General features: G+C 37.2%; 2 protein-coding genes across 2 annotated transcripts in view; one reads left to right on the forward strand and one right to left on the reverse strand.

Annotated features, from left to right (window-relative positions):
* Positions 1 to 255: 255 nt before the first annotated feature.
* LOC131842594 (Na(+)/H(+) exchange regulatory cofactor NHE-RF1) lies at positions 256 to 998 on the reverse strand. The gene has a single exon (XM_059191170.1). It carries the CDS (start codon positions 948 to 950, stop codon positions 420 to 422), a length of 531 nt encoding a protein of 176 aa, XP_059047153.1. The 5' UTR covers positions 951 to 998; the 3' UTR covers positions 256 to 419.
* Positions 999 to 1,209: 211 nt separating this feature from the next.
* Positions 1,210 to 23,443, forward strand: part of LOC131842508 (epidermal growth factor receptor kinase substrate 8-like) — a 40,880-nt gene continuing 18,646 nt past the window's right edge. The window contains exons 1-3 of the mRNA XM_059191058.1: positions 1,210 to 1,303; positions 21,313 to 21,620; positions 22,338 to 22,408. Of these exons, the coding sequence (XP_059047041.1) occupies positions 21,359 to 21,620; positions 22,338 to 22,408 (333 nt within the window). The 5' untranslated portion in view covers positions 1,210 to 1,303; positions 21,313 to 21,358. The remainder of the gene's footprint in view (positions 1,304 to 21,312; positions 21,621 to 22,337; positions 22,409 to 23,443) is intronic.

Here is a 23,443-nt window from a genome sequence, read left to right on the forward strand (position 1 = left end):
AGACGGTAGATGGCAGACGGCAGACGGCAGACGGTAGACGGCGGGTCGGTGGTGAGGTGCGTGGTGGCGGTGTGGGATCCGCGCGCCGACCTGCGCCGCGGTTGCGGTTGCGCTATTGATGTCACACTCCCATTTTGTGTACTTTACGTGACGATCGTGTGGAAACTATCGGTGTCACGGCGCGAGAGCTGGCAACGCTGCGCGGCGGCGCCACCCCACCCCGCACCGCCCCGGCCAGCCGGCCACCACACATGTACCTGTACGTCGCACTGTCAACGACGACGCGCCGCCGACCTGCGACGTCGCCGTAAACCTAGAGGACCACACGATTCTGGCCCGAACCGCACAGAGCACTGCACGCGACGCGACCACAACAACAACCACGGACGACACAGTACACGGCGCGCCTCACTCCCGGATCACAGTTTTTTAACGATGTCAAATTTGGACTTCAAGTCCATCGGTACTTTCTTGGGGTCGACTTTCTTTTTAGCGGCGAGATGAGCTCGCATCTCCGCCGCGGTCATTTGCAGGTTGAGCCGCGGCGGGTCCGCCGGCGGAGGGCTGTCCTGGCGCTGGTGGGGGCGCGCGGCGGCGGGGGAGCGGTCGGCGGCGGGGGAGGGGGCGGTCGCGGGCGCGTCCAGGTCGGGCAGCGGGTCCCCGGGCGCCGGCGCCGCCACCAGCAGCTCCGCATCCTCCGGCCGCTCCTTGATCCGCGCCACTACTTGTTTGTGTGTTTCGCCGACGATGCTGTTTCCGTTCACTTCAAGGATGCGATCTCCGCGCTGCAGCCCCGCCGCCTCCGCCGGAGATCCTTCGTCGACCTTGCCGATGTACTGGCCCGGTTTGCCCTTTTCCGCGTGTAAATTGAACCCGTAACCATCGAAATTAGGCGATTTCCTCACGTGGCACAGCCGCGGCTCGGTAGCCGCCGATCCGTTCGTGGACATGGCTCGCTTCGTATGCGACGCGCGGTCGGTTCAGCGCACAGCCCGACACTGACCAGCGCCGCCCGCGCCGCACCGCGCTCGGCCGCGCTCGCTCCCCCTCCGCCTCCCCCCCGCCCGCAGCCGAAGGCTCCCACCGGCCCTCACGTCATCGCCACACCTGTGTGTAGGTTCTGCTCCGCGCAGGTACGAGGCGCGGTGCGGTGGGGTGGGGTGGGGTGGGGGCGGGGGCGGGCAGCGTGCACGACATACCTTCAGTGCACACCGAGTCGCCGTTGTGGCGCGAAGTACGCCGCGAGTGTAGTACACGACGTCGAGACACTGTAGTGACACGTTCCCGATTCAAACACTCCAAGGTGAGTTCCTTGTAGGGACGTGATGACACTCAACAGCCCAAGGATCTCAATCCAGGGAGTAGTTGTAATCTCAGGCGCGACACGTCACGGCCGGCGCCCGCGCATGCCATGTATTGCTGCTTCACCGGGATTGAGGCCGAGCCGAGAGAGCTGTGCAAACACTTTTCCTTTTGATTCTTAGATCATTAGTCATATTTCGGAAATAATTTGCACACAACTGTATACAAATCGTCCATACATCGGTAACTGTTTTGACCGAGGTGCCCCTCTATATGCTCCTCTATACAAGTACAGTCGTCTGTTCGCAGTGTTTTGAGTCTTTGTTTGTAATTAAAAGATCGAAATTATTCAGCATATGGTAGCTTTTACAGGTAAAAACTGTAGATTTAATGTAGGTACCAATTAATCTATGAAATAGTTGGAAATTAGTGTCGTACAATATTCTAATTGGTAATGTGCTAGTGTTGGGAAAGATCACCATTGGAAGGTAGTCCCGGCCGGGCGGCCGGCGGTGGCGCGGTGTGGCGGCGGCGCCGCTAGATGGCGCGGCGCTGACAGCTCCCGCACGGTCGTTGCTCCGCTTCGTATGTACTCACGGGCCGCATTCTCGCTGATGTTCAACATACCAATATGAATGCTGATGAGTTTGAATAAAATCGTTTTTAGCCATCACAAAGGCTAGCAAATCATAAAGGCCGGCCTCGATACCAATGTGTGGCAGCAACGACTAACAGTCCAGGCCACGAATGGAAGTCGCTGTGGAAGTGAGCCATTAGAACGTGACTGTAATTATATATTCATATTCCTTGTGATCTGCTTCATCAGAAATCAGAATACAATACAATACACTATAAATATAACATTAGTGGATTCAGGACAGCATACAGAGCTGATTAATTTATCATGAATCCGTATTTTGCTGATATTAGTGCTGAATGAGATCAGTCTCTCTATAATAACCGATGTAGCAGAATGTCGTTCTGGTCCATAAGGTACACTTGTTCTTTGAAGGCAACTTGGTGTCAACGTCACTTTGTGTTTGTTGTTGTGTTTGTAACAAACAAACAAACAATCAACGTAAACAACATCGGTGTCGAGTAGTAGGTACACGGACACCGTTATATTACGAACCATTCTAAACGAGTATTGTGTGACCTCAGTAACCTTTTGTGGTGTGTAGCCCTAATATATACTCACATCATTGATTACAGTTTCTTATATTAATTACTATTGCTGGTGACTATTGTAGTTGAAGCACATGACTTTAGCTGTATTTTACTTTTAGTGGCTGCATATTAACAGTCACTTGTCTATACATTGTCATATTTCGTACTTCTTTCGATCTAATAATATATTTTTAATATATTTGCGGCATTTTATAATCTATTTCTTTTTTTATTAAAACATAATTACCAGATTGCAAAAAAAAAGTAAATGTGCGTAAAAGTAAATAAAACGATTTGAAAGTATTAAAACATATTTCCAAAAATCTAAAATATTTACTGTACCATCGATCTATATATTGGAGATTGACATTTATTAGCAATCATTTATCTAAATTTAATTTTAAAAATAATAACAGACACCAAACTATCACTCCCAGAAACCAAAATAGAAATGTTTAGAGCAGGTCCCTACTACCGATCTATTTTAACATACAATAAAATCCTCGAAAGTATAAAACGAGAAGAAAATAATATAATATTTAAAAAAAGACCTAAAGAACTATTTATTAACTGTAAAGACTTATAATGTACATTGAAATAACAATTTTTAGACGTACTGTAATAGCTACACTGACTCTACAGCAGACTATGTATGTAACTGCTAATTTGAGATGAAGCTCTCAAATCGTGATGTTAACTTATTTTATTCTATAAATTGTATTAATTTCCACATAATGTACATCGTTAATGAAGTTAATAAAGGAATATTCGAGAATGATAGCTTATCGTTATCACAATAAGAAGATATAAGGATGGACACCTGGCGATGTTCGTCCGTTAGTCATCGAGTGTTCGTTGCATCACGTTTCCCTCCGCAGCCACCGCTCGCTGTACTTACAGACGATGAACTCTTCCTGCCGTTCACATACATTACTCACAAGCTATTATTGCACTCGTGTGACCAAATCAAATGTTAATCTCTTATGCAGCTGGAATCAGTTGTCTACATTTGTTATAAAACATCTCTAGATTGTAGTTGATATACTCGTACATATCTGGTTTCATTGCAAAAGTTCAAAACATCTGTTAAATCATATTTACTGAGCAAAGCCTACTCACTAAACGATTACTTGATTGACGAGCGTGCATGGCAATAGTTGTTCATGCACGGGATTCTCATGTAATGTTAGACATAGACACCTATATAAATATACATTGTAAATAAACTGGCTTTTAAGAAAATAAAATTTAATGGAGTTCCTTGCCAGTTCTTCTCAATTCGGTAGGGAAAATATTATAATGTAAAAAATTTGATGTTTATAAGTGGCTTAAATGTCCTACAGGAATAAATGATTTAATTTGAATTATCTTTAGTATTTTCTACATATTAACAAATTACATAACATTAACATATTGAGTATTTTTAAATTCTATAAATCAGGACGATGCTCGTATATAGATACTGAGCAAAACGATCCACATTTGATGACACTGTTCAATAATTCTGACATCACAGCAATCAGTCAGATGTTCTACACCAGAAATGGTACATGCACACAAACTTGATATATCTCACAGCTGAAACTGTTGAATATTTTTTTGAAGATAGTTGTAATTGATTATGTTTGGCTTTCTTTAATGATGTGGAGTGGATCGCTTCTATTTAACAGTGTGGATCACCTAGTAGACAGACGCAGCTTCCCAACACTTGTAGCCCCGCATTACTTCTCTAATTATAATTGTTATGATTCAGCATAATTATAACTGGTAACAATAAGTTAATATATAACACTAGCTGTTCCCGCAACTTCGTCTGCGTTGAATTTAACTTTATTTTTCTAAAATAAAAGTATTTTAAATTACTCTTTATTACATCAGCTACCTGCCAAAAAAAGTCCCGTCAAAATCGGTCCATTCTCAGAGATTAGCCGAAACAAACAGACAGTCATAATTATAAAAAATGTTATTTTGGTGTATGTACTGTATTTATTTCATATGCATATAGTAAAAAACGGTTATTTCAATATTACAAACAGACACTCCAATTTTATTTATATGTATAGATGTAAAGATAACATAAAATACCCAAATCAACAAAAATATATCATTAGTAATGACCTAACCATCAGTAACTGAAAGGCAGACGTCAGATTTGTGACTGTTATGAGTTATGAGGAAATACACGGTACTTATGTAGCTAAAAATAGTTATTGCAATTTTTAACACGAGACCTATAAATATGTATAGATAAGCGTGTGGTGACTGGTGAGCGACATTATAAATTAACTTAGATAACATACTAATCTAAAAACGAAGCCCACACTTTACAGCTGCTTGGTATACCTATAGCTTGCTTAGTAACTATACTTGGAACGCAGGGACAGTGTCTGGAGGCTGCGGGTACACACAATAGAGCTTCCTCATAACTATTTAATTACATCACCTGTACCTTTTTGTAATGTATCCAATGAAAGACAGAATAGAATACAAAATCATTTATTCAAATGAACTAAATTTAAGCACTTTTGAATAGTCATACAATTTTTTTTATCTACTGCTCGTTTGGAAAGCTGTCTCATCACAAGAAGAACGAGCAAGAAACTTGTGTGTTGCTAGAGAACAAAAAATAATTTTCTATCTTCTAAAATTAACGATGCTTCCAGACAATTTTTCATCTCCGCTTTCAAAGCCTTACAACCCTTTTTTCGCTTCAAGAAGTAGCCTATGTCCTTTCTCAAGATTTAGACTATCTGTGGATCAAATTTCATTTATATCGGTACAGTAGTTTTGGGTGAAAGCGAGACAGACAGATAGACAGAGTTACTCTCACATTATTAGTAAGAATAAGGACGAAACATTGTGATCTAGACACAACAGTTGACCTGGTGTGTGACCTGAACGTAACGTAAATACATATGTAGGCACGTTATGTCACTGATGTGATGTGGTTTTAGAACAAACTGATCTCAAGTAGGCGGCTGTAAACTAAATAATTACTTACGTTACGTACACGTCGGCCGCGTGGAATTTAACGTTATTTTTCTAAAATAAAAGTAGCCTAAGTTACTCCTTATTACATCAGCTATCTGCCATAAAAAGCCCCGTCAAAATCGGTCCAACCATTTCAGAGATTACCCGGAATAATTGTAAAAAATATTATTTTAGTGGTATGTACCGTATTTATATTCTTATGCATGTTTGCTACATGAAAACGGTTATTTCAATATTATAAACAGAGACTCTTTTTAATTTTATTGATATATACATATATACACAACACACATGTTGTTTGTGTGTTTAACATTCCACTCATGCTCGCCTCACCCACTACTCAGAGTTCATACATCTCAACACCACGAAGCCTGATTACTGATTACAATCTTGTACATTAAAATTACGAATATAGGTTTCAAATCGTCACTATAAGTAAATCTTAATCATTACATAGTATAAAACAAAGTCGCTGTCGTTGTCTGTTCGTCCCTATGTATGTTTAAATCTTTAAAACTACGCAACGGATTTTGGAGCGGGTTCTTATAATAGAGTGATTCAAGAAAAAGATTTATATATATAATACATGTACACCCGGGCGAAGCCGGGGCGAGTAGCTAGTATTATTATAAACATGAAAGTTTGTTACTCATTCACGTAAAAATACTAGCTGTGCTCGCGGTTTCACCCGCGGAAAATTTCAATAAAAAATATAATCTATGTGTTGTTCAGTTGCATAAGCTATATGACTGTAAAGTTTCATCAAAATCCGTTGAGTAGTTTTTGCGTGAAAGAATAACAAACATCCATCCATCCATAGTCACAAACTTTCGTGTTTGTAATATGTATCAGTAAGATATTTTATAAATGTGTCTGAACGCAGTAGAAAAGTATTGGAATTCAGTTCTGGTCGTGACAAAATCTTATTGGGATATGTTAATTTATATGAAGTATGTGTGAATAGTAAATCTATAGTGCGTGCTGTGTACAGTGGTGCCCCGCGGCCGGCGCGGCCGGCGCGGCGTGCTACAGGTAGAGGAGGTCGGACGGCCACGTGAACCTCATTAGCTGCCATGTATTCACGTCGCGGGCGTTGCGTCTCGTCTCGTCTCGTCGCGTCGTAACCGTTCGGAATGTATTCCGCCATTGCGTTGTCGGATCACATTCCAGCCGGCGGTAATTACTATTGCGCGATTTGACGCCTACGGCGACGTCACGCCGCGGTGGAGGGAGGGGGAGGGGGGAGGGGGTTGGTTTCCAGGGTGAGCCGTGTGGAGGTCAACCTGACCACACATTGCTAGCAATAACATCATTAATGCACATTACTATCAAACCCCTGTCCCCCCGGGGGGAGGGGGGGGGGGTAGCCTCAACCACCACCAACATTCCATGGTGCAGGGCCGCCGCGGGTTTATTTTTGTCGTTATTGCAAACGTGTCATTAATAGCGCAGTGTGCCGCGTGCTGAAGGTATATATATATATATATATATACCACTGATAACATGGTAGTACCGTCGTAATCATATATAACTAATACAAAACTGGTCTCTTTTAATATTTTTTTCTAAATATCTCTTCTTGAAAGATGATTGTTAGTAATGTGGTCTGATGATCTTATTGCTAGCAATGTACCATGTCACCTTGACCTCCACGCGGTTCCCCCTGGAAACCAACGTGATCAATTCCTGGTCAATTTGTCATGACGAGCCAAATAACCTGACCTCATGCTCATCTTATCATCCTCCACTGGTGCCCCGCCAGCGTAAACCGTTAGCGCAGGCGGGAGCACCATTCCATCATCATCCACTAAAAAAAACCATAACCCTGACCCTGACCATCTGACCAAGTAACCGGGCCACTCTGACCTGTGACCAGCTCCATCACGCGACATCAAATCAAAACAACACTTGTATGTATGTCTTATTATTTCTTTAACTAAAATTTCCATGTGCATGAATCATACTATATAAATTTGTATGACTACATAATACCTAACGTGTGTGTATCCGTTTGATAACCGGCCTATCAAATCGTTTCAAGTATTTATAATTAGATATAGCTAGCTGTTATCCGCGGTTTCACCGCTACTCATTACCATAAAATGTATATAAAGTTTTTATACAAACCTACATTTGAACATGATTGAGTAACAAACAGACATTCAGAACTATTTGCTATAATATAATTCAGTATACATACAGAGTAGTATCTAATTCTAATTGATTTTGTTACTCGCCTAAAATTTTAGTTTACAAACAAACAAACAGATTTAAAAATACTCAACAATACGAATGTTCAGGTCATATTCAGCGAAACAATAAAAAAATGTTACGTAAATTCTATATCTTATTATACTTATTGTTTTTTTAATAAATAAATTCAAAAGTTGTTTGTTTGTATGTGTGTACAATGAATATATCTACCAGTCTTTGTTAACCAGATTATTGGTACACTGTTAAAAATAGTGTCGAAGAATTGATTGAACTTAGTAATTTAATGCATATCCTATAATAATTATATATGACAATAATAATATAATTATTGACTAATTGGAATCACATGAGTATAATAACATATAAAAACTAGCTGACTCAGCAATCATTGTTTTACCATATAAATTAAAATCGCTAATAAAAAATAGGGGTTGGTGATAGAACACATTATAAAGCCACATTATAAAAAAATTACCAAAACATTCAAATATAATGTTAGGGTTGAACAACCCTTATCACTTAGGGGTATGAAAAATAGATAGTAGCCAATTCTCAGACCTACTAAATATGAATAAAAAATTTCATAAAAATCGGTCAAGCCGTTTCGGAGGAGTATGATAACAAACATTGTGAAACGAGGATTTTATATACATATGTATAAGATTAGATTATAATCATATTTAAAAATACACTGGATATTATATTTAATATTGTATACACCTATAAGCACTGTATTTTGCATGATTTGATTTGATTTGATATTATTTGATAGGCAGTCATAACGAAATATTAATATTATATGTATGTAGTTTGAATATGTAGTATCACTTTAAATATTGTATCAAATGTATATATATATATGTAGATGTTTGTGTTTGTTGCGGCCGCGCTATGTAAATCACGACCTCGCATTTAGTGAGATATAATATTTATCAGTGATAATCACCGATCGCATACCACATGTACTGTACTGTAATTGTACACATATTTGTAATCAATATCAATTTATTTATTAATCATCAATATCCGTGATTTTCCGTACCTACCCGGTACAGTACTGAACACACATTGTTATTTACCTATACATATGTTTATATATATATATGTACTAGCTGCACCCGCGACTTCGTCCGCGTGGAATTTAACTTGTTTTTTCTAATATAAAAGTAGCCTAAGTTACTCCTTAGTTCAAATGTAGATGACACAAACAATACTGTACATAAATGTATATTTTTAATACTTCGGTTATTAAAATAACAAACTAAATTAATAGTTGGCTGTCAAATTAAATTCAAATTCAAATTCAAAATCAAAAATCATTTATTCATGTAGGACATTTTAGCCGCTTCATTCATTCATTCATAATTTAAGAGCTGTGCTCTTGTCGGTGGAGCTCCCGCCACCTCCCACGATCTCCTATCAGTCTTTGTAGCTGTTGGTACGACACCACTCCAACTGTTTCTTTAACTTGCTTGATGTAGCTGTGTCTCGGTCTTCCGCTTCCTCTCTTTCCATGTATTTTTCCTTCGATAATGTTATCAATTAGTTCGTCGTGTCGTATCAAGTGCCCCAAAATTTTCCCCGTCCTGCTTATGAACGTATTTTTTTATATTACAATTTTTTCCCTACCGTCCAGTTCAGTATAGGTACAGATCCTAAGACAGATATTGTTAATTGTATTTAGACACATAAAATAATCACACAGTTTAGGAGTTATCAAGTATTGTACTATATTAAATACTATATATTAATAAATTTACTTTGTTAGCTCGATCAATCACTATAGTACTATGATATGACGTATACAATCATTACGATCGATATGCTGAACATAAATAATTGAATTAAATAATTACCCCATCAGCATAAATGTTATATAAATGATACCACTTTCTCTTTTACTAGTGTTTTATTTTAATATACTCTATACATACATATAAATAAACTTGTAGTGTCTGTTTGTAATATTGAAATAACAGTTTTTTACTAAGTAAGCATATGAATATAAATACGGTACATACACCAAAATAACATTAATAATAATAATCTCAGGACAATTCACAAACACAGCGCCATCTAGACCCATGTTAAGCTAGCTAAAGTTTGTGTTATGAGTACTAGACAACTGATACTAATACATAGATTTTTTTTTCGTAAACACATATATTTTAGACATAGAAAACACCCAGACCGATACAAACAGTCATACTCATGAATACAAATGTTTGTGCCGTGCGAGGAATCGAATCCGCGACCATCGGACGTAAAGCGATGTGCTAGACCGCTAGACCACCGATGTCGTCATTTTTACAATTTTTATCTGTCTGTCTGTGTGTTCCGGCTAATCTCTGAAATGGCTGGAATATTTTTAAAATTTCAAATAATTATGTAAATAAAAAGTAAAATATACTTAGATGTCCGAGAAGGTTCTAGATTCATACATGACCAGAGCCCCATTTAGTTAACCAATAAGTAGTAGCCGACTAACTCAAATAAATCAAATATGTTTTTGACAAACGCTAACCGTCATGATCAGGAATAATGTTCGCATTGTATCATTTGTATCGAACCCGCGCCCATCGTAAGGCGAGGCTGTGTGCTAAGGTCCTTAAGAGAACGCTCTAGAAGGGATCGAATCTAAAACCAATATCTTAAATAGTACTAGAACTGTGCATCGAACTGCCGTCTACCGTAGAGTTGCCAACCGTCCTGTTTTCCCAGGACCTGTCCTAGTTCTTGAAGTGTCCTGGCAAGTCCTGAATAGTTGTTTGTCAGCGTGCTGGGTTTTTAAGATATGCGCGCCTCTTAATTACTGATTGTCAACTGTGTATATCTGTATATATCAAATATTCTTATTAGATACCTGATTATATTAATTACTTTAATTTTGCCACACTGCGTGATACTGCGTTCAGTTTTTAAACTGTATACTCCTTGTTTATTGAACTTTCAATTCTGGTTTTTTTAATTTGGGCTTGGCAACCCTAGTCTACCAATATTGTGTGATAGGATCACGTACAGCGCCCCGCACCTCCCATACAACACTATACAGTGTACACGCACAGTTCTCTCTGGAGCTATTATTTTATTTCTTACTTTCCTTTTTGTAAAATAAAATAGATACTAAATCGTAATGAGCTGATTATAAATATATAGGTATCAATATGATAATTAAACCAGTTTGTTGGTATGCTATTCACAGTCATTAGAAGTGGACGCATTCCACTCTGGTGTACGAGTGAGAATATTAAACAACAGGAAAGCAACCCAAGTACATAGTGGTGTAGTAGGTACGTATTAGAACTAGTATTTAATTGATTTCACGACCTCGGTGGTCTAGTGGTTTAACACACCGCCTTACGACCGATGGTCACGGGTTCGATTCCTCGCACGGCACAAACATTTGTATTCATGAGTATGATTGTTTATATCGGTCTGGGTATTTTCTATGGTATAATATGTATGTATATTATTTACGAAAAAATATGTATCGATGTATATGTATCAGTTGTCTAGTACCCATAACACAAGCTATAGATGGCTTAACCTGGGTCTAGATGGCGCTGTGTGAGATGTCCTGAGATTATCATTATTATTACTGATAACGAGCACCTACTTGCAGGTAAGTATTCGTCAGCGAATGTAAAATATGTTTCTCAAGCAGCGATTACATATCTGATAAGATATTTGCTCGATACGATAAAAATATTGCTAATTACAATAGACGGAAATACGTTGATGCATTTATTAAAATATTAATTTAAATACGATAAAAAAAGTTTAATTTTATTACAATCAATATAAAATTGGACGTCGCCGTGTGATGGAATAAAAGTGTGTTTCCATTCCACGTTCCTCGTGTTGGTGGGGTCTACGTGACCTCAGGATTTCGTAACAGACGATTAGGGGAAGTGGGGGAAGAAATCATAGATGCAAACGGAAGAAAATAAATCTCGAGGTAAAACTACAGTGATCCATTTATGTAGATATAATACACAGAGTGTGAGCTTCGACACTAGCATTTATTCAATATAGAACTTGATGTAACGAATAAATATGGATAATACAAAAAGTATTATAAATATCGAAGTGTGGAAACTTTATTATTATATAAAGTTTCCACACTTCGATATTTATATATTTATTATATAGAAAATAGTATTTATTGTGAAATAGAATGTTAATTTGTGTCAGGTTACAGGACGCATACGAGTGTGTAATCCTTATGTTTATGTTATGTCTCAATATTAGAGATTGCGATTGTGATAATTGTCAGCGAGCAAACAAGTGATATCATTGTATTATTTGCATTTGTGTCCGTCTGCTCCGAAACAGCCTCAATGTAATCGTAGGTACTTTAATCTTATTGTTATATATTTTTTTTCTAATTTGTTATTTGTCTAAATTTAGTAACAAAATTAGTTTTAACTATAACTTATTAGTAAGTAACTGTGCCCTCGGCTTCTATGTAATATAATATGTGTATATTATATATATTGAAATCTTCACCATATATCTATTGCTAATAACTGCATACTGTCTTTATATATAATAAATATTAGAGCGGGTGCTGGTAGGTGTGTATTACATATATTTTCCTTTGCAGTCATTAAAAGTGAATCATATTTAACAGTAATTGAGTGACGTTAGTTTTAACGATTACAGAATCATATCATCTCGCTAATCCTGCCCTGTGTCATGTATTATCTGTAGCTGCATATAGATTACAATAATTACCTACATACTTACTAATATACCTTACCTGTGTACAGTCTCTGTTGCTACAGTACTGTACTGTCACAATCATTAAAATATATAATTATTTATTTTAATTTGCAACTATCATCACATTCAATCGATACATGTAAATAAAATTAAAGTGTCAGTTTGTAATATTGAAATAACCGTTTTTTTATTACATGCATATGAATATAAATACGATACATACACCAAAATAACATTTTTTACAATTTTGGTCTGTCTGTCTGTTTGTTTGTTCCGGTTAATCTTTGGAATGGCTGGACCGATTTTGACGGGACTTGTTTTGGCAGGTAGCTGATGTAATAAGGAGTAACTTAGTAAGGCTACATTTATTTTAGAAAAATAAAGTAATGTTGCAATATAGATATTGTTATTACAATGAGGAGGAAAATCATCAGCCCGCTTCAGTCCACTGCTGGACATAGGCCTCTCCCAAGGTACGGTACTGGGCCCTTCTCTTCCTACTCATTTGTTGCTTCGTGTAAGAGACACGAATGACTTCGCTATCTGTTGTATTATGGTTTGGTACACGCCAGCATTTAGTATGGACGGAGACACCTTTTTATCCCACAGTTAATAAAAGTAAATATTGTCCGTGTACGCACGCAACAACTCTTGGGTAAAAACTAGTAATGTAATCATTTTAACATAATCGTGCCGCGCTCTGAGAATGTGCCGATGAGATGAGTGGATGCTGTGTGCAGCGGGAGTGTTACACAAGTCACATATGTGTTGAAACTGTATTTAGAACATTAGTTATTTAATTATTAATATTAAATCAATTAATTAATTAATAATAATATAATAATAATAATCTCAGGACAATTCACACAACGCCATCTAGACCCAAGTTAAGATAGCTAAAGCTTGTGTTATAGGTACTAGATACCTGATACATACACATAGATATTTTTGTAAATACATACATATTATATATAGAAAACACCCAAACCGATACAAACAATCGTTTTGTTTGTGCCGTGCGAGGAATCGAACCCGCGACCATCGGAAGTGTGCTAAACCGCTAGAGTACTGAGGCCGTCAAATATTATTTAGATAGCTATGAGTGCGCTGCCGTTGTAGCATCAATTGAGAGGTATGTACTTACAAGTAAGGTCACACCGCAAGGATTCCGTACTTGAATACTTGAATATATATATGTATATACATCTATACATATAAATAAAATTGGAGTGTCTGTTTGTAATATTGAAATAACCGGTTTATACTATATGAATATGAATATAAATATGGTACATACACCAAAATAACATTTTTTATAATTTTTGTCTGTTTGTTTCGGCTAATCTCTGAAATGGCTGGACCGATTTTGACGAGACTTTTTTTGGCATGTAGCTGATCTAATAAGGAGTAAATTAGGCAACTTTTATTTTAGAAAAAATCTTTTATTTTAGTAAAATAATGTTAAATTTCACGCGGACGAAGTCGCGGGAACAGCTAGTATATAATGAGATTTTTATTTTTACTTAAAAATAAAAGGCACCGATTTAATTTAATTGTAGCAGTAGATTTCAAATGCCGACCCCGATCACAATACTGCTACTTGTAATGAGTTAATACTTTCCTGTAATTATGTAACACTCAATAAATATCCAGCGGAACACTACACTCGCATATAATTGTAGTTAACGTTATTTTGAGGTATTTTGTAGTTAATCAAGCGTAGTTTACAACATATTAATGTGTACGTAATTAAAATATGTACTCGTACATATACGTTCATTAAAATAAAATTAGAAACTTGTTAAAATTATTTTAGAGGGGAGTCAGTAAACTGACTGGCTGGACTGATGACCTATTTGCTAATAATGTGCCATGTCAGGTAGACGTCCACGTGGTTCTCCATGGAGATCATAATATATAGGCTAACTGACCTGACCTCATGTTCATCAAAATTATTTTATACCAGCTGTTCCCGCGACTTCGTCCACGGGGAATTTAACTTAATTTTCTTTAAAAAAAATAGCCTAAATTACTCCTTATTACAACAGCTATCTGCCAATAAAAGCCCCGTCAAAATCGGTCCAGCCATTTCAGAGATTATACGGAACCAAGAAACAAAAATTGTAAGAAATGTTATTTTGGTGTATGTACCTACTGTATTTTTATAGTCATATGCATTTAGTAAAAAACGGTTATTTCTATTACAAACAGACACTTCAATTTTATTTATATTTCTAAATACTACTACACCTGAAAGAAATCATCAGTCTTCAAAATCGGATAACTCTGTGAAATCTAAATGCATTTACTTTACCAGCTTCGGCGACGCGACTTTTGCCACCTACCATCAGATAGATCGTTAATTGAAACAGGCCACCTCCCTACGGTACCCACCGCGACGCTCGTATAATCTGTACGATCTCGTATCTTATAAAATATATGTCATGAGTCATGCATGGTATCAGGTGTTTGCGGTGTGTCCCCCCCCCCCCCCCGTTTCTACATGTACTGTCTGTACACACAATATGTATCTATGTTAAAAACATGCAAAATCACAATATTATATTTGAATTAAAAAGAAATATTTATATACGTACGTATATAACTAACGAATGTATATAAAATAAAATAATATATATTCACTCGAACGTTTCAATACTTATATAGGTATACAAAGCTGATTTTTCTACATATTTCATTAATTTAATATTTTATTGTTTCAATATATTCGCATGAATCCTTAATTCTTCATCCTTACATAGTATAAAACAAAGTCGCTTTCGCTGTCTGTCCTTATGTATGCTTAAATCTTTAAAACTACGCAACGGATTTTGAAGCTGTTTCTTTAATAGATAGAGTAATTCAAGAGGAAGGTTTATATGTATAATACATGTACACCCGTGCAAAGCCGGGGTGGGTGGCTAGTAATATTATAAATGTAATGTACACATGTTTTTGGAGGTATTAGAATGAACATGGGATACTTTTTATTTAAAAAAAAGAGTTAGTACTTTCATAATATGTATTATATGTATTATATGAAACAAGGAACTATGAACTCACACAATACTTACTCGTAATGATTTCTTCCCGTAAACAATACTCGAGGCGCAGTGGTTCGCGTTGATGTCTTTAACAGGAACGGATCGGATCACTCGCGCGCGACCTGATTAAATGATGTTAACACCCTGTGTGGCTGGGTATTCCCAAATTATTTTGTACTTTTTATTATAACACTAATAATGAGTGCGTAGCGATTTCTATGTTGATTAACGCATGCCTCTTACTTGTTATACTGTAATTATTTACATAAAAAAACATCTATTAAAAAGAGCAACACACAAGTTTCTTGCTCATTCTACTTGTGATGAATCTGCATTCCGAATGAGTGGTAGAATCAAATATGACTATTCAAAAGTGCTTGTAATGAGTTTATTTGAATAAAGATTATTTCTATTTCTATTCTTGTTATATTATTATTGCATTTTTATATAATATTATAAAGAGTTTCAAAAATATTTTACATATGCCTGTGAATAATTAATAAATTCAGAAAATTCATTTATCCACAAAAAAAAAAGTATTACAAATTTTTTTTTATGGGTGAACGTAGGCTGATTGACATTCGATGCAAGCAGTTCCGCTGTATACAGATAATATAATACAGAAGAAAATTATATTCATCGAAATTTTGGTCGCGATAAAACCACAATGTTTCCTAGATCAGTAATTTACGATATGGTCGTGTGTCTTTGTATTTGTTTCTTTACCCAAACACCAATCTAAACGAAACAGTGAAAACATATTTGTATAAGGAATTGTCAAAATCATTGCAAATGTGGCAAAATAGACAGAACAAAAAAAAAATAAGTAATCTTATGTTTTGTTATAACAGTAAATATATATCTTGTGCGTACAATTTATAAATAGCAAATGATACTATACATACACATTACACATACACACACACATATACACGACTTGATGGTATAACAACAAGAGGATTGTGTCGTAAACTAAAGTCGTAACCGTAAGAATAAAATAGAATAGAAAATCATTTATTCAAATAATACCTTTGAATAGTCATCACATTTTTTTTAATCTACCGCTCATTTGGAAACTTAATCTCATCACAAGAAGAAAGAAAGAAAGAAAGAAAAATATTTTATTCAGTGCAATGTTAAAAATACAATATAAACAACAAACGAAAAAAAAGAGTAAATAAAATGTATATATAATTAAACTTATTTTACCATAATTAAAAATAAACATAAAATAATCATTACATCACAATAAGAACGAGCAAGAATTTGTTTTTTCGGTCTACTCTAATGCTGTTGGCTGCAGCTGGCCTTTACAGCTTCACCGGACGATAGGGGGCGAGTGCAGATGGCACTCCAAACCAAAGGAAGGACTTATGGAGCGGCTGAAGGCCAACTCCTGCCCGACGGATACGACTTTAGTCTGAGGGCACCACTAGGGGTTCGAACCTTGGTTCAGGCCGTCGTAATATCGATCCCCGTTTGAATTGGACGGGGGATCGATCGGAGGGGCGCCCGGGGGCGCCGGTGTGGAGCGCCCGGACGCGCGCGCAGGCGTCCGGTTGAATGCGCGATATTGTGTGTACGAGCAAGAAACTTGTGTGTTGCTCTTTTAAATAATTTTATTATTATTTTACATTTTAAGTTTAAGTGTGTGAATACAAACTACCAATTAGCACTAATTCAATTAAATAATCAATTTTTTTTATGTCAACTCTGTCCATCAGAATATTTAGAAAAAAATATCTCTGGTGTTCGCGATAGTGTAATTGTTTTGTGATAAGGCGGCCGTGCCTGTACTCGTGCGTAGTGTTGGCTGGCACACATGACTCACACACACACACACACACACACACTCACAGCTCGCACCATGCCGTTCTATATTCGTGTGGTGTTTGTTTGGTGGTGAGGGGGGCGCGGGGGGCGGGGGGCGGGGGGCACGCGGGCCGTGGGAGGATATTAACACCGCGGTGAAATACGCAATTTGAAACGTAGCGTGTATTAGAAAGATATATCTTAAGAATACGGTGAAACAAATTAAATATTATTACAAAAGAACCTTTGTAATGAACTGCCATCACAAGTACTATATTGTTATATTAAAAAACTAGCTGTTGCCTGCGACTTCGTCTGTCGTTCCGTTGATTTTCGTAAAATAAGTAGCCCATGTCCTTCCTCACGGTTCAGTGGTTTTGATGTGTTGCCCTAACATTTCCCTTCACTGCTCTGCTCCTATTGATCGTAGCGTGATGAAAAGTATACTATAACCTGCCCAGGAGTATGAAGAATACCATTGTAACAAATTTCGTTAAAATCCGTCGAGTAGTTTTTGTTTCTATAACGAACATACAGACAGACATACAAAAATTTTACTGATTGCATTTTTGGCATGATAGTTGTTTTGGAAATATACTTCATGTACAGAATTGACCTCTCTATAGATTTATTATAAGTACAGAAAATGCAAATACTATGTATAAGTACTGACAACAAGGACAGGGCATATATGAGATATAAAATATAACAAACTTGGTTGAGAAATAATTAACAAAATCAATCAATGTTTTAATGAATTTATTTTATTATTTGTTTATTTACTTACTCTTTATTGCCTCAGAAGTATATTACAAACAACATAAATAGGTAGTAAGACTTCATTTTGTTATTTTTTTCCAAGCAATGCAATAAAAATAAAACAAGCGGCGCTGTGTGGCCAGCACAGATAACATATTATACCAAGCATCTAAACCCTACAAGTGAACACCGCCGGCGCCGGCGCCGCGCGGGCTCCCACTACTACTATTATAGACATATATTTATCCGCTCATTTTTTCTTTTAAGAAACTGTTTTTATATTAATATATTTGAAGTTTTCTTGTATTCTATAATCCAAAGTATAAAAACAAAATTATATATGATATCTCTTCACTGTCTACCATCTTACCATTATATACATTTTTCCAGTCATAAATAGTTATACTACATATTCTCCAGTCATAAATAGTTATACTACAATATTTTCCTTTTTTTCATTCAATCGTATTTGACGATGTAATCATTTAACTCGCGCAAAATACATTTGAAATAGAAATAATCTTTATTGAAATAAACTTAATATAAGCATTTTTGAATAGTCACATTTTTTTTATTCTACCTCTCATTCAGAATGCAGACTCATCACAAGAAGAATGAGTAAGAAACTTGTGTGTTGAATTGAAAAACGAGAACATTTTTGATAATTTCTAAACTGTAATAGATAATAATAAGTGTATTAATGAAAATACATTCCAATGTATAATAGTTGGTGTGGCGGCGCGGCGCGGCGCTCGCGTCAGTGTAGTCCCAACAAACCAGTTCCGCAGTTGGAAGATACGAAAGTGGTTTGTCAGGCGGCCCTAGTGGCATGCATATGTCGTACATACATTTATAAAGACCGCACCACTACCACGTCCTCTATTTATCTTCACGGCAGCGCCTCACGGACTAGCCAGAATAGAAAATATTTTATTTAAAAAAAAATAATTTAAACACTTTTTAATAGTCATAACATTTTTTTTTAATCTACCGCTCATTCGGAAAGCCTCATCACAAGAAGAACGAGCAAGAGACTTGTGTGTTGCTCTTTTAAATAATCCTCGTAAGTTCACATTTTTCAAGTCGTAACTTGTGAATACAAACTACCAACCAGTACTAATATGTTAGGGTCAAATATAAAAACACAATTAGATTAAATCAGTCGTAGTGATAAGAGCAGAACAGTCCCTACAAGCAGCACGCGTTCACGAGTATGACGGATGAGCCAGCCATCGCCTTTATTTTAGCGATCCTCATGACCCGGCCCATGACGCCGCCACACGTCTGGACATTTTAGTGAGCATGACTACTCATTCCACTCGACCTCGTCACAGCTACTTAAAATTACTATATGGTAGTTACAGTATTCGCACTTTACATGAGGATGCATGCGGCAATCAACACAGAACCCGCTACGCTGGCATATTTAAAGAAAGCAGAGAGTGCCGATTATCATTCTATTTGTCCTTACGCGCAGCTCTTACCTCATTAACATTCTGTACTCGCCTCACGTATGTACGCCACTGCTCCGCCATGAGACAGTGCATGATCTACAACATCCCTGTTGTTTCAGTCGTATATAGACGGTACCTGCGAGAGTCAGACCCAAATAGTAAGGGTCCTTACTTTTGAAGGCCATGATGTAGTTTAAAAAGGATGATTATCATTAAGTTTAAAATTAAATTGTGAGACGACTACATGACAGAATCACGATGTACAATCGTTACAAATAAAAATTACGTGTCACGTTGTTTGTCCGCGATGGACTCCTAAACTACTGAACCGATTGCAAATTTGATTTGAACATTGTGTGAAATTTGATCCAACTTGAAAGATAGGATAGCTTACATCTCAAGTAAATGACGTCAATTTATTGACGCAATATTATTTTAAGACAGCCACGCGTGGACGGGTCTCCTATTATATATATATATACTGATCGACTACTAAATAAAAACCACACCGACTGTGACGTGTCAATGAATGTGATGTAGTAAAGATGGCGTCGCGTCCACTCGGTGACAGTGTCCGTGGTGTGGTCGCCAGTGTCCCCCCCCCCCCCCCCCTGCCACTGGTCGGCGGGTGGTGGTTGTGATGCGCGGCACGTCCACGTGCTAGTGGCACGAAGTTTCGCACTGATCGCTGTCGGCACCACGTCCGGTATCACATAACTACGTTTCAAATTCAAATTCAGAAATCATTTATTCTTGTAGGACATTTTAGCCGCTTATGAACGTATTTTTTTTATATTATAATATTTTCCCTACCGTCCAGTTCAGTATATAGATACAATTGAGAAGAACTGGCAAGAAACTCAATTCAATTACTTTTTTTTAAAGTATACTTTTTTACAATGTATATAGGTGTCTATGTCTAACATTATGCATGAACAACTATTGCCATGCACGCTCGTCAATCAAGTAATCGTTTAGTGTGTTAGGCTTTGCTCAGTAAATATGATTTAACAGATGTTTTGAATTTATGTAAGGGTAATTCCAGTATATTCTTTGGTATCTTATTGTAATTTTTTTATTCCTTATAACGTAACTCTAATATGTCTGCCTGAACGCCACTGCGTAAATTCACTTCACAAAATTTTACCTTTCCTATTGTTTTATACGTTTTGTAACGCCCGGTGTGTTAAGTAACAATACATTCCTTGTTTTCATAACAGTAAGCAAAGAAAGCGAAGCGCTGAGATCTCTCCACGTAACTTGTTGTTATCATAACGACCATAACAATATATAATATTAGCCTAGGAAGGGAGAGGAGATTGTTAGTAAAGTGGACTGATGACCTAATTGCTAATACCTTATGTACCATATCAGTTTGACTTGCAAGTGGTTCTTTCTGGAAATCTTCATGATAAATCCTAGCGAATTTGTCACGATAGGCTAACTGACCTGGCCTCATGTTCATGTTATTATCCTCCACTGGAGCCCCGCCAGCGTTAGCGCAGACAGGAGCATCATTCCATTATCATTCATTAAAACATATACACATATTATTATATGTACAAATATAGACTACTGTTAAGAAGTTAGCCAATTATTTTACTACAAAGATTTGTTAAGAGTTTCTTTTTGTCATTTAGTGTATTATAGTATGCTCTCTCAGTCGACTGTTGTTGAACGTAACAGCTGAAACATATTGTATTCTTACCGCATCACCACCGGTTGTTCACCTTAGATCAGCTTCGTAAATGCATCACTATTTCCTGGCCTAAAATAGCTCTTATAGAATAAACGTACAGTTACTTGTTATACAATTTAACGCGTATTTGTATTGTCTATTTCAGATAACCAGACAGTCACGACCAATAAGAAGATATCCGATGGTGATGGATGTGTGCGAGTGACATTCGCGGTAGCAAGATGGCGCTGCGGAGCGCGGGCAGCGGCACGTCGCGCAGCGCACAGCGCGCGCTCGACGAGTTCGAGGAGATAGCGGGGCTGCGGGGGGGCGGGGCGGGGGGCCCGGGGGGCGGCGGCGACCGCGCCGCCTACGTCCTCGAACACCTGGCCACCTTCACGGTCACCAGGGAGACGGGCATCGTGTACCCCGCAGACGGCATGCGGAGGCTGCTACAGTTGGAGAAAACTAACGGTCAGTACCACCCTCAGAACTCACAACTACATGTGCTGTTTAGCGTTTCTCTTGTACTTCAAAATAAGAAGGACATTCTCAATGAGACTGTATTTTTTTGTTTCGAACTAAATTTTTATGGAATGTCGATACCGTACCGATTTTGATCGTTCTTTTCTTATTTCGTATCTGGTTCTTCTGCTGTGCTTCACACAATGTTATTCATGTCTATAGACGACACAACATTTATGACTTTCCACCTGTAAACCAAAAAAAGACCAGATGGGTTCTGCGCTTCTGGGAGGAAGTTGGCTGGCTCCTCTAGTAGCCTTGACTCTACACACACAACGGCCCAAAGAAGAGTAGCCTCTTGGAATGGAAACAGTGCAACATACGAACCAAAACGAGAACAGATTCAATAAATGTAGGTGTACAAAAGTTTTTTACAACGAGTACCCATAATTAGCACTGTGGTCCATCCACATAGCTCCTGAAATCAAGAAAAAAATAATGTTGGAGGCAGAGCTTCAACCCTTCTTGAATATTAAAGTTTCTTAAGGGTCGGCAACGCGCACGTGGCACCCCTGGTGTTTCAGGCGTTCATAGGCTACGGTAACCATTTACCATCAGATGGGCCGTGTGCTTGATTGCCACCATCGTACTATAAAAAAAAATGTTGCTGATCCTTCTGTTTAATTAGACATTGAATTAACTTTACTAAACTACGTCGTATTTCAGGAATATGGAGTCAGAAAATGCAGCTGTGTTTGGACGGACAGTGGGTGCTAGTCATGGATTACGAGACCGGGGTACGTTTATAATAATATTACAGTTTATATTACGATAAAATTAATTAAAACTAGACACGAATATAATCTTGCTTTTCTCAAGTATTGTTTGCTAAAGTTAATAATGCTTTTAAGGGAATGTAGTTTAAGTTTTATAATAAGATACTAAAGAATGTTTTGATATATCTGTACATATAAATTAAATTAGACTGTCTGTTTGTAATATTGAAATAACCGGTTTTTACTACATGTATATGAATATAAATACGGTACATAAATCAAAACAACATTTTTTGTCTGTCTATCTGTTTGTTCCGACTAATCTCTGAAGTGGCTGGACCGATTTTGACTGGACTTTTGTTGATAGGTAGCTGATGTAACAAGGAGTAACTTAGTTTACTTTTATTTCAGAAAAATAAAGTAATGATGCAAAATTCCTCACGGCCGAAGTCGCGGGTACAGCTAATCTATAAATAAATTAAAAACTTATGACATATTACTTAGCGATCGTGCATTCCATTAGTTGTACAGTCAGGGGATTTCAAATTTCAATATGTTGAATATGTTAGACATATATATAATATTAGTGGATATGTTAATAAACAATTCATACAGTGCCCTCTAGTCTCAAGCTAAGCAGAGTTTCTGTTATGTGTATTAGCCAACTGATGTATTTATATCAGATATTTTTTATGTATATATTATTACATACATATTATACATAGAAAACATCAAGACCGACACAAACAATCATACTCATGAATACAAATGTTTGTACCGTGCGAAGAATAAAATCGAATTTTTATACATTTATTCAAAGTAAATTAAATTTAATTGTATTCTGAATAATTTGATGTATGATATAAGATATACCGCGTCTTTGGTCATACTTCCGACGGTCGCAGGTTTGATTTCTCGTACGGTACAAATGTTTCTAATAATAATAATAATAAAACGGGATATGTGATACATATTATATATATATATATATTATATATAGGCTGCATAATGACTTACAACTATCCCGGGTCTTGGCACAACAGAGAGATCTGATGC

Source organism: Achroia grisella, unplaced genomic scaffold, assembly GCF_030625045.1.
Source record: "Achroia grisella isolate CSIRO2021 unplaced genomic scaffold, CSIRO_AGI_Agris_v1 utg241, whole genome shotgun sequence".
Lineage (NCBI taxonomy): Eukaryota > Metazoa > Arthropoda > Insecta > Lepidoptera > Pyralidae > Achroia > Achroia grisella.